The 12,872-nt window shown below is 55.7% G+C and overlaps 1 protein-coding gene across 1 annotated transcript in view; it reads right to left on the bottom strand.

The window, feature by feature from the left end:
- The window catches only part of LOC119448019 (transmembrane protein KIAA1109 homolog), a 431,927-nt gene that overhangs the window by 325,864 nt on the left and 93,191 nt on the right, over positions 1-12,872 (bottom strand). Inside the window, exons 7-8 of the mRNA XM_049665124.1 lie at positions 10,987-11,150; positions 10,467-10,594 (exon numbers count right to left, since the gene is read on the bottom strand). Coding sequence (XP_049521081.1) covers positions 10,467-10,594; positions 10,987-11,150 — 292 coding nt within the window. The remainder of the gene's footprint in view (positions 1-10,466; positions 10,595-10,986; positions 11,151-12,872) is intronic.

Raw genomic sequence — 12,872 nt, 5'->3', positions numbered from 1 at the left:
CATCCGAGTTGACGGCGCCCACCATCCCAGGCGGTGTCGGAGCGCCCGGTGCCAGGCCGCAATACCAGTCAGCCCGTAGCAGCACCCGTGGCCTGCGGCCACCGGGCTCCCTGAGCCGCGACTTCCGAAGTCAAAGAGATAGAAGAAGCTATTTACATAAGAAATTCGGACCACCCACGAGGCTTCCGTACTCACTCGCTTCAGGCTTGCCAATGCTCCGCGGGCACTAGGCCTCGCTCTCCCAGGATGCAGACCACGTGGCTCTCATACCGGCGAGTGTACAGTACTTCAACAAAACACTCGCGAAAAGGCGTAGCATGTTGAAAAGTTCAAACACGCTACAGCAACCGTCGCCTCGCTCAAGAAAGCACACCGCCGACACCAGCGATCAAAATCCACGCTAGGACTACGCTTCGGTTGAAACATCTCGAACCGAGGAAAACTTAAAATTATCGTCCGATGCCCCAAGAGGTCCACGTTGGGCAGCCAGATGTGGGGTCTCACACATGCTCTTGGGACAAAGAAACAACACAGTAGTGTAAACAATCACAAGAGCATTTATTGCACCTTTATTACACTAATACACGCTAGCCGAATTACTACCAATAGAACATTCACATGGGCGCGCCACAAATCAAGGAAATCCGACTCACCGCGACCCAATAGCGAGCGAATACGTTCGCCCCATGCTATGACACCATCGCCTAGTCATTCACGTGTGCGGTCACGCGAACGGTGGCGCGCTCGAACGATCCGTGTTCGTCCGTACCGGTGCCCCGCTCCGAGCAACGCGAGACATCTCGCAAAGCGTGGATCGGCGCACGCGCGGGATGTCCGCGTCGCTCAGCGATCCCAACCCAAAGAGGAAGCGCCCTCGACCTTTCTCTCCCAAGTCACCCTGCTGTTCGGCAGCGTTAGCATCGCGACACTCGCGCCACCTCCCGCAATGTGCCGCAACCACCACGACCGCCACCGGGCTTAGCCACGCGGAGAAGCCGGACTACAGGGGACATGCGGGGAAAACAACATCAGGGGACGCGTGAGAGTCGCACATCCCCACAAACTAAAGCCAAAATAGCCAATAGTAGCCAAGTCTCTTATTTTCGCACCAGATTTTTCGCCATCCTAATGAATGCGATTAGTAGTATAAAATCAAGGATACTAATGTGCATCATCATGCATAAATACTGCAATGTCGTGAGTAATTAGCAACCATTTTACCAACCAGGCTGACTACGTTATCGCTGACAACACCTCCCGACTCTGCTGCTTCCAAGCTCAAGAAGACCAATGTCATATTGACCGAATCCAGCACCAAGAAGCTCGTTGAACAGTTGTGCCTTGAAATCATGGCTTCAAAATTCGTTGCAAGGTTTCCAAATATAAATTTTCAAGCTCTTGTAACCATGACGAAGGATCAGGGGTATTGTTATAGAATATTTTGTTTACGTGCCCTGCGGCATTGCGATGGATGCAAGAAACACCACACACGTGTTTTTTTTCGGGTCTCGGTACATCTCTTGAGAGATGCAGACATCATATTTGCGATCTTCTGTTTTGTTGGAGAACTGTGCCAGAGCTTGATACTGTCTTGTACTTAATAGCGCATAAAAAGGGGACGAGGCACAGATGGACGACGCGGACACAGCACTATGTGTCCGCGTCGACATAGCGCCATAGCGCCGACATAGCGCTGTGTCCGCGTCGTCCATCTGTGCCTCGTCCCCTTTTTATGCGCTATTAAGTACAAGACATGGAATACCAACTCGCCCAATCTTACGCTCTTTCTTGATACTGTGCCAGTATTCTGTCAGTGCCATCTAGTAAAAATGTGAAGATCTTTGCCGGTAGTTCGATCTTCTCGTCCCCTGAAGACATGTACAGCTTTTTGTTTAGATCTCCTGCCTGCAGCTGCTATGGGCAAAGTAGTTATGGGTCTCGCGGACCATGTATTCGACGGAGGAGGGAATTGCACCTATTTACTTAAATATACAAGGTTGAGGTTGTGGCATGAACACAATGGGGACAGGTGCGCTGGCACGATTGCGCGGGCTTCACCTGCTCTGGCGTCCCCAAGCCTCTCCCGTTCGCTCGCAACTGGTTTCAGAGGTGGCGCTCCACTCGTGACGGTTTGCGGTGGGGGCGGGGTGCTGACGTCCCAATGTGGCTGTGTTCTACTGCTGACTGCCGAGCGTGGCTCTCTTATCTGCGAGACCAGCGCAGGGTACGTACATGCTTTCCTCACGTCCTCCGACACCTTTGTGACTAGGACTTGAGCTCGCGCACAGTGCCTTTGCCTGTACGGGGAGAGCGTACTCTGTGCTGATCCTAAGCCGAAGAGCAGTGCCTAGTGCTCACGCAAGGTCGTACCACACTGAGCCGCACTTGCTGAAGGCCCAAGCCTAAGGGGATTGCCCGAGCTTTCGCGAATTGGCCCATCATTATCGCCAGAGCAAGTAGCATAGCTGCCGGGCCTTTTCCTAGCAGCATATACCAGCTTGAGCCTGTGCTCTTGCAGCGACGTGCTATAGGCGCCCGTGTCTGCATTTTCACCCTTGGTGCGGGACCCCTTTGGTTCCTCGCCGCCCGGGCGTTTATGCAGTGCTGGTGCCACCAGATTAAATAAATGGTTTCCGTTACTCAGGGTAATACTGTGTTCTTGTGTGCATCGCTCGGTAGCCCCTTGCGATCTGGGCATGTGCGTAGCGATGCTGGAGGCAACGGCTGACGCCGTCATGTGGCTCGCTAAGCTCAAACCCGTGGTGGTCGGTACTCGTGTGAGACAGTAAGACCCCACAACATTTAACCAATACACTTTGTTGTTTTCAAGAAGCGGACTGAAAAGAGAATTATGTTGCCCGCACATGATATTCACTCCATCAGTTCAGATTTGCACCATTTATCATCTGCGTGAAATACAGTCAAACCGGATGTATCGAATCTGAAGGAGATCACAAAAAGTTCAATATAAAGGTAATTCGATATATAAAATACATATTTAATACAAAAGGTTTCAAGGGGATTTTACAGCTGTTCGTTATGCACAATAATTAATTATATATGGGTTCGATATATCCAGGTTCGACTGTATAAAGAAAGAACAAACATTCCTGATGATAGCCGTGCATTTCATTATGTGCAGCTGAAAACTTTCCAGAATCTTGCCAAGTTCATTAACGGCTTTTATAGATGCATGCACAGCAACATAAAGGGCAATTTCTAATTGACGAGCCTGTCATAGGTGGCGTGGCAGACAGTATGTATTGTCGTAGTTCTTGTTGTGAAGATGAAATAATCACACATTTATGGTGCTTCTTGGTTTTGGCGTGCTTAAGCAGGTCTTAAAAATGTGGACAAATCTTGAATTTTCAGTACTTGCAGTTAACACTGGTTCCATGTTTGGCCGGTGACACCCTGCATGCAATCAGACTTGGTGTCATGGTGGTGTCTCTCAACCAAACTTCCCAGTTCTTTAGCCTGCAAATGCACCATGACATTGCAAACGAGCCACGTGCCATAAGTGCAATAGTATCTTGAATTTGCAGTACTTGCAGTTAACACTTAAAATCCTGTCCTGTCCTTCTCTCTCGTTTCCATGTAGATCGTCGCGCTGCTAACCAAAAATGCAATAGTAAACATGAGCAAGGAATTCAACATGTGTCAATGATAGAAAGAAAAGATGACAAAAGGTGGAGGCCAAGGCACACGTAGCAAAAACTTTGTAGGCACCCATGCGTGCTTTGACATGCATGAGCATGAGGAAATGGCAGTAATATACGTCGAAATATAAGTCAAAAGTAGCCAGGAAGGCAGAGGAAGCCAACCTAAAATTTTAAGTGTCATGCACTCCCAAAATGTAGCCAGTCTGGCACAAAATAGCCACCAATGGCAACACTACATGCAAACTTGGAGAACGGAGAACTCTCCGTACATTATGCACTACACATACGCCCAACCCCAACTAGTGATGTGGCACCATCTATGGAAGACACAGAAGTACAAGTAAACATTCGTAATCTATAACCGTCGAGATCAAGCAGCGCCTGTGGCTGGCCACTGCCTGTGTCGCAAGATCTCGGAGGCCATGCACAGCGAACGCAGCATCGAATGGTCATGAATACTTTGTTGTGGATCAGTGGAATCTCATGGATATGATCTTCACGGGAACCGGAAAATAAAACATATCATCCAAAATTCATTACTCCTATAAGACATTGGCCGGGAAAAGAACGAAAACGTATTATACCGAAAAACGTATTATGCAGAATCATATCAACGAGACTCCACTGTAGAAGCATCGGAACTATGTTTTTGCGCGCAGCCCCAAACGGCGTGTTAAGGACTCGTGCCTTCTGCACCTTGTGGGGATCGAGGTGCCTTCCCGCGCCTCGTCCCCCAGCTCGCGCGTGGCGCTTAGCTCGATCCCCGGGGACCGCCGCCGTAACGGCAACATGGCGGACACGGCTAGCGCGCCGGACTTACTTTCCCGCGCAAACCGTGCTTCTTCCCCCCCGAAATTGGGCTTGCCCCGCGAGACACGTACGTCACCGGGACGCGCCCTGATTGGCCTCCCACGCGGCGGCCCCCGGGCACCCTCTCCACCCGAGCTCTCGTCCGCTGAGCGCTTCCTCGCCGCGGCAGAGAGAGGCTCTCAGGCTCGCAACGAGGTGGTTACATGAGACCTTTGTTCTCGCGACACTCTCGTTATCGCGCTTGGCGGACCGCTACCCGGTTAGCCCTAGCGCAGCGGGCGCGCGTACTCGATCGGTCTTGCGGCGAGCCTTGGCCCGTAAGCGCCGTGACTGTAGCACTGAGCTGTACCTTGGGTGAATAAACCCGTGTTTGTTGGCGATCTGACTCCGGAGCCTTCTCTGCGCCGTGTCGGAGAGTCGACGAACCCTGCCGTAGCGCCTTTGTGCGTTGCGGAGTGGAGGAGCGTCGTGCCCTTTCCTGACCGTCGCTCGTAGGGTAAGCCTCGTGCAAACCCATCTCCACATAACTGGCGCCCAACGCGGTTTCGGCATGGCATCAGAGCAGGCCCCTTAACGGCCCTCGTTCCTGCCTTACCCCCTGGCTGCGGACTTATCGTCCTTCGGAGCGAACGACACCGATAGCACGAGGTAGGTTCGCCTTCGCGACCCTATGCTTTCGGCCACCGGGAGCGATCCCTTCCTTGGAGCGCCCTAGGTGATGTCGACAGCTCGGATGTGTACGCTAGTCCTATATAGCCACGCCAGTTACGGGTTTTATCAACTGTTTGAGACGCGCGGGGAGCAGGTGCCTACTAGCCCCTCCGGCGTGCTGTCTCCGCTCGCTGGCCTTTGTCCCGAGCTCAGTTGTGCCCAACGTGCCGCATCGGAGCCACCCTGCTTAGATGCCGGTACGAATACGCTCGCCGGCCTCCCTTTGTCCCGAGCGTCATTCGCTGCGCCATGTGCCGCATCGGAGCCACCCTGCTTAGATGCCGGTACGAATACGCTCGCCGGCCTCCCTTTGTCTCGAGCGTCGTTCGCCGCGCCATGTGCCGCATCGGAGCCACCCTGCTTAGATGCCGGTACGAATACGCTCGCCGGCCTCCCTTTGTCCCGAGCGTCGTTCACTGCGCCATGTGCCGCATCGGAGCCACCCTGCTTAGATGCCGGTACGAATACGCTCGCCGGCCTCCCTTTGTCCCGAGCGTCGTTCGCCGCGCCATGTGCCGCATCGGAGCCACCCTGCTTAGATGCCCGTACGAATACGCTCGCCGGCGTCCCTTTGTCCCGAGCGTCGTTTGCCGCGCCAAGTGCCGCATCGGAGCCACCCTGCTTAGATGCTCGCACGAATACGCTCGCCGGCCTCCCTTTGTCCCGAGCGTCGTTCGCCGCGCCATGTGCCGCATCGAAGCCACCCTGCTTAGATGCCGGTACGAATACGCTCGCCGGCGTCCCTTTGTCCCGAGCGTCGTTCGCCGCGCCAAGTGCCGCATCGGAGCCACCCTGCTTAGATGCTCGCACGAATACGCTCGCCGGCCTCCCTTTGTCCCGAGCGTCGTTCACTGCGCCATGTGCCGCATCGGAGCCACCCTGCTTAGATACGCGCACGCATACGCTCGCTGGCCCACCTTTGTCCCGAGCGCCTTTCTCGGACCAATACGCCGCGGTGCAGCCTTCCCGCTACGCCGTAGGCGCGAGCTCGCTCGCTGGCCTTCCTTTGCCCCGAGCGCAGTTCGGTGTCCCGTGCGCCGCAGCTGAGCCTCCCTGCCTCGCTGTTGGTGCAAATTGCTCGCTGGCCTCTCCTTGTCCCGAGCACAGCTGGGAAGCAATGTCGAGCGCGAGCCTCCTCGCTCAGCCGACAAAGTCGCCGCGTTTTCCGCCTACTGCTTGTCTCACGCGCATCCGAGCGACATTTTCGACGTGCGTGAGTCACCCCGCTCCGCTGTCGATCCGTCTGCCGGTCATGTGAGGCCTCATGCGCCTGTCGGAGCGGCAGCCCAGCTCTTCTCTTTGCCGTTTACTGGCCCCATTCGGTCGGTCGTGCATTGAGCGGACCACCTGTCCGTTGGTCCTTTTTGCTCTCCGGAAGTTGGCGTTAGCGTAAGTGCCGTTTGCCGTGGAGATGTACAATCCGGCTTAAGCGCTTGTGCGAGCCATCGGGCCGCCTCGCGCGCTGGGCGTTGACATGGCAGTGGTACCTTGTTCTGCGCTACCGGAAAGGGAGTTCAAACGTGGTGGCGGACGCCTTGTCGCGAGCCCCCGTTTCGGCGTTTAAGCCTTTGGTCCGCCACTCCCGTGAGCATTCGCACAAGGTAGAAGCCGGAGCCTCAGTCTCCAATGGCTCAAAAGGCGCGAACCTCATGCACTTAGTAGAGACCGGAGCCTGTGTCTCCAATGGCTCGAAAGGCGCGACCCCCGACGGCGAAGCGATCCTCGGATTGCCAGCCCCGGGAGAGGACGTTTACCTGGTGGATCCCGCTACCTCATCGGGTATTGTCTTCAGCAGGCAAGAGCTGCTAAAGGCTCAGCAGAGCGATCCATTTTGTAAATAGCAATCGTTGACGGGCTCCAAGAGCCGAGCTCCCAAGAGGGGCAGGGCGGCAAAGCCGCCGGGCGCACCCGGACAGCTGGTATTGCTGTTGGCGCCGAGTGCCACGCAGCTTGTATTGTTGCGGGCACGTGGGATCCGTATCTGCTTAAGCAGAACGACCCGTTTTGTAAATAGAAATCGTTGACAGGCTCCAAGAGCCGAGCTCCCAAGAGGAGTGGGGCGGCAAAGCCGCCGGGCGTACCCGGACAGCTAGTATTGCTGCGGGCACGTTGGATACGTATCTGCTTGGCGCCGATAAAGCTCTCCTGCGCTATATCCCATCTGAGGAGGCTCCCCAGGAGTCTTTCTAGGTGGTGATAACCCGCAGTCTAAGGAAAGCCACCCTGAGCTATTTCCACGACTCGCGGGTGGCCGGACATGCGAGTGGCCTTAAGGCTTTCCAAAAGTTGTGCCGCTCCGCTACCTGGCCAGGCATGAAGCGTGACGCTCTTCACTACGCCCGCTCATGCCGCGTGTGCCAATGTGTGAAGCCTCGCGCGGGCAAACCCCCCGGGTTCATGCAGCCAATCGACAGCCAGCTACCCTGGCAAGTCGCGGCCTGTGACATTATGGGACCTTTTCCCAGAAACCGGCGAGGCTACGTTTTTCTCCTGGCTGTCACAGATCACTTCACGAAATGGGTTGAACTTTTTCCCCTTCGGAAGTTAACGGCACGCGCAATCTGGGACAAGTTGACCGAGGTCTTTACCCGCTTTGGCTTTCCGGCGGAGCTGATAACGGACAACGCGTCCTACTTCACGGCCAAGGTGTTCGTGGATGCGTGTGCTGCCTTTGGCATTAAGCACCGCAAGACAACCACGTATCACCCACAGGCCAACCCGACAGAACGGATTAACCGGAACCTCAAGCCCTTGCTCGCGGCCTTTGCCCAGCAACATAGGGATTGGGATGTCTGTCTTAACGAGATAGGCTTCTCCTTGCGGTCCACGGTGAACCGTTCGACTGGGTACACGCCCGCTTTCCTCAACTTCGGGAGAGAGCTGCCAAACCCCATGGACCGCGTTCTGCGGACCGGCAGCGGGGCGTGCGCCACGAAAGCCGGCCTTTCCGGCTACGCGGCGGAACTGCGCTCACGGATGGACGCGGCCCTTGACCTGGCCCGTTCCAACCTGGCAAAAGCGCGAGCTGGACAAAAAGCCCAGTACGACCGGTCACATAGGGACGTGCACTATGGTGTCGGCGATCTCGTCCTCAGACGCAACCATGTCTTGAGTGACGCCGCCAAAGGCATCTCTGCCTCCCTGTCGGCCAAATGGTTGGGCCCGTACCGAGTGGAGACCAAAATGTCCCCTCTGGTATACAAGCTGGCTGACTCCCAAGGGAGACCAGTCGGCGGTCCAGTTCACGTCTCGGACCTCAAACCTTTCGTTGCCCGTAGCAACGACTGGGGAGAGGGGGAGGCGGTCAACGAACCGCAGGCAAACCGTGATACGGCTGGCCCCAGGCCACGCCACCGGTACAACCTACGGAAACGCACCTAGGCAGGTTTTCTCCCACCAGCTGGTAGCCGGACTTTATTCCCTACCACGCCGATGAACGGAGAGACACAGCTACGGTGCGAAGGCGCACGTTGAAGTGGTGACAGGCCCTTTTGGCCTAATATACCCTCTCGTGCTCACCCGCCTTCTGACGCGCCTAGTCAGCTTTCTCCCCCTAGCAGGTAGCTGGACTTCATTCCCTACCATGCCGGTGAATGGAGAAATGTAGCTACGGTGCAAGGGCGCACATCGAAGCGGTGACAGGCCCATGTGGCCTAATATACCCTCTTATGTGTTGCCCAAGCCTCAGCCTGGCAAACGCCCCTTTTTGGGCTGTCAGCCAGGCGGGCAACTTCCTTGGCACGCCGGCTATGCCGGGGGGCGTTCCTGTCCTTCACCTTGAGTCGTCCAGTCTACTCCCTGCGCCTGGCTCCACTGTGCCACCAGTCTTGCTGACCACGATGCCGGCTGTCCCTGGCCCTACCATGTCAGCCTGTTGCCGACCTCAAGGCCTGCTGCTCCTGGTCCTTCCGCCATGACTGACTCCTGCCTCTGGGGGCCACGAACCCGTGCCAGCCTTGCCTCCTGCTGCCTAGGCTGCCGCTAATTGTGGCTGGTCCCCAATCAGGCGCTGACCTCTGGCCGAGGAGGGTCACTCCGGCTGCCGCTGCTGACCTGGCTGCCGGTTATGCCGGGCTGCTGTTCCTGCGCAATCCGGGGAGCCCAGTGACTTCTGTGGTGGCTGCTGCGCCAAAATGGCAGCCACGCCTCGCGCGTTCCTGGCTGCTCCAGTCCGGCGGACCTCGAGTGTTGCTGGCTGAACCATGGTGCTGCCCTGCCCCGTCCTTCCTGGGCTGCCGACTCTTCCACCTGGCAGGGGGTCCTTCCAGTGTGCGGAACTTTGGTGGCCAAGGCAAACCCCTGGCTTTGTGTCAAGAGAAGCGACGTCTTCACCTTTTGGACTGCTGTGGCCCCTTCTCCCTGTCCTGGTCCTGAGGAAGACGACGACACCCTCTTGGACTTTGCCCCGTTGGCTTAGCCCTCTTTGGCTGAGTCAACCTTGCCACTTGGCCTCGGTCAGCCACTTTGGAGGCTGGCCTCGGTCTTTAGGAGGGGGGAATGTGGGGATCGAGGTGCCTTCCCGCGCCTCGTCCCCCAGCTCGCGCGTGGCGCTTAGCTCGATCCCCGGGAACCGCCGCCGTAACGGCAACATGGCGGACATGGCTAGCGCGCCGGACTTACTTTCCCGCGCAAACCGTGCTTCTCCCCCCCCCGGGATTGGACTTGCCCCGCGAGACACGTCACCGGGACGCGCCCTGATTGGCCTCCCGCGCGGCGGCCCCCGGGCACCCTCTCCACCCGAGCTCTCGTCCGCTGAGCGCTTCCTCGCCGCGGCAGAGAGAGGCTCACAGGCTCGCAACGAGGTGGTTACATGAGACCTTTGTTCTCGCGACTCCTCGTTATCGCGCTTGGCGGACCGCTACCCGGTTAGCCCTAGCGCAGCGGGCGCGCGTACTCGATCGGTCTTGCGGCGAGCCTTGGCCCGTAAGCGCCGTGACTGTAGCACTGAGCTGTACCTTGGGTGAATAAACCCGTGTTTGTTGGCGATCTGACTCCGGAGCCTTCTCTGCGCCGTGTCGGAGAGTCGACGAACCCTGCCGTAGCGCCTTTGTGCGTTGCGGAGTGGAGGAGCGTCGTGCCCTTTCCTGACCGTCGCTCGTAGGGTAAGCCTCGTGCAAACCCATCTCCACAACCTAAGGAAAGTGCCATTGTTACAGGTGGTCATTTGCATCTAACGTAACTTTCACAACCTCCCATTAATTTATTACTTCACTCAATTTGACGCACTACACCTAAAACCAAACCAAGAGGATCCAAATTTACACTTAGCTGTGCGTACCTTACCTTATGTGTGCCGCTAGCCTGCAGTCCAGACAGCTCTGCCTCAAGTCTAAGTCCACTGAGCATGGCCAGAAGCCGGATTCTCTTCACATGGCCCATTGCAAACACTGCCAATGGTACACGTTCAGTAGCTGGCAGAATAAAACAAGCGTGCGTAATAAAGCACCACATATAGGATTTATATCAAACAAATGTACATGCATGCATATGGCAGTGAAACGGAAAAGGTGCTGGGTTCTTCAGCTCACATAATACCATCAGAGAGGTAACGCCATCTCTGTGTCATTTATTACCTGCTATACCAACACGCACTGCAAGACATTACTTACAGACTCAATCAAAGTCTAAGAAGCCATTCAAGGGTAAATGAACTTTTAGTAAATGACAGTAATATTATTCTTTTATGAACATTATCACACAACATGCCTTACTTTGAAGTTCCGTGACCAAAGGCCTTTTTATTCTCTACTCAGCCTATCCACAGCCAGCAGTGAAAAATAGAGATTAAAGAAATGACACTGACCAGCAGCTGCTGGTCGTAAAGGCATCTCTCTGTGGCCTGGCCTGGCCTGAGAATCCCCGTTCTCCATGTCAACCCGATGCTCATGTAGGTGCTCGTACTTGCCATTGCCTCTGTAGCCCTCAGAGGCATCGATCTTGTGCTCAGCTCCCACAGATATTGTGAACCTGCACACAAGCAAGTTTATGAACACGTCCGATACAAAGTACACCGCTAAACCAGTAACCTACGCACAGCAATTAGGCTGACCACATATTCATCAATAATGGCAATGCATGGGAGAAATTATATACAGTTGATTACCATTATTCGACCCTGACGGGACTGATGAAATTGATCTAATTATTCAACGGTTCAAATAAACAAGAGAAAAAAACGAAAGAATTCAGTGTCATTCCAATCTGTGAAGCTGAATGACCAGCGAAGCTGTGTATGTGGTGATTCACAGTCGCTCTGATGAAACGTTCAAAGTTTTAGGGATCGGGGCCACATGGACGCATCGCATTTCTTTTTGCCTCGCGGTTCTGGCGGGCAGCAGGCTTACACTTTGTGTCCATGGCCTGCTCATCGTCGGTGGTCTCATCCTGCCACGGCCGCGCCCATTCCCTTGTGGCAGCAATAACGAGGCAATGTGCAAAGCTGCTGCCGACGCCGTCCGCGTTTCCCCCTGTTTACGCTGTCCGTGTTTCCCCCAGCGGACGACTATTTTTTGTTAATATGTCTTCCCCCTCTCGCGGCGTTTATTTTTTTCATTTTTCCACGATCCTTGTACATAATTATTAACATTGTAGTGCATGAAAGTTTTTTTTTTCTTTTTTATATATGTCAGAACACAGTGTCTTAAGAGTACTTATTGGGCTGAGGTTAGCATTTAGCTTGTGCATGAAAGACTCAATTGTCTTTGGTGCATAAGCCCCTACTAGCTGTTTCACCAGGCTGGTAGAGGGGCATTTAAGGAGAGGAGGATGTGGGGATTGACGGTTGCGCCGGCACGAATGCACGGGCTTCACCTGCTCTGCCATCCCTCGCCACCGTTCCCCGCTCGCCTTATTCCCCGCCCGCGCCGCCTAACCGGTTCCCGCGGTGGCGATGCGCACGTGGCGGTTCGCGGTGAGGGCGGGGCGCTGACGTCACGCGGCCGCGTTTTTCGGCTGCTAGCGGCGGAGCGTGGCAGGCTCTTCTCTCCGGGACCGGCGCACGGTACGTTCATGCTTTCCTCTCGTCCGCCGACACCTTTGTGACTAGGACTGGAGCTCGCGCACGGTGCCTTTGCCCGTACAAGGAGCGCGTACTTTGTGCTGATCCTTTTCCCGACGCTAAGCCGACGAGCGGTGCCATTAGTGCTCGCGCGAGGTCGTACCCCGCCCCACCGCACTTGCCAAAAGCCTAAGCCGAAGGATATTGCCTGTGCTTTCGCGAGTTGACCCATTGGTTATCACCAGAGCAAGTAGCATAGCCGCCGGGACTTTTCCTAGCGGCGTGTCCCAGCTTGAGCTGTGCTCTCGCCGCGACGTGCTATAGGCGCCTGTTATTGTATTTTCGCCCTGGTGCGGGACCCCTTTGGCTCCCCGCCGCGCGGGCGTTTGTGCAGTGCTGGTGCTGACGGTTTATGTAAACGGTTTCCGTCAACTCAGGGCTTTGCTGTGTTCTTGCGTGCGTCGCTCGGCAGCCCCTTGCGGCCTCCGAGGTCGCACGCGAGCGGTGCTGGACGCGACGGCTGACGCGGCCCTGTGTCTCGCTAAGCTCGAACCCGCGGTGGTTGGTCTCCTGTGAGACACCAAGAACCCACACTGGCGCCCAACGTGGATTCAAAGGCTCATTAAGCCTTTGTCTGTGCTTAGCCGAGTCAGTACGCCTTAGCGAATTGGACTCGCCGCGTTATGTCTGCT

Source organism: Dermacentor silvarum, chromosome 4 (assembly GCF_013339745.2).
Source record: "Dermacentor silvarum isolate Dsil-2018 chromosome 4, BIME_Dsil_1.4, whole genome shotgun sequence".
Lineage (NCBI taxonomy): Eukaryota > Metazoa > Arthropoda > Arachnida > Ixodida > Ixodidae > Dermacentor > Dermacentor silvarum.
Note: the sequence above shows the minus strand (reverse complement) of the source record. Positions and strands in the feature narration are given on the sequence as shown.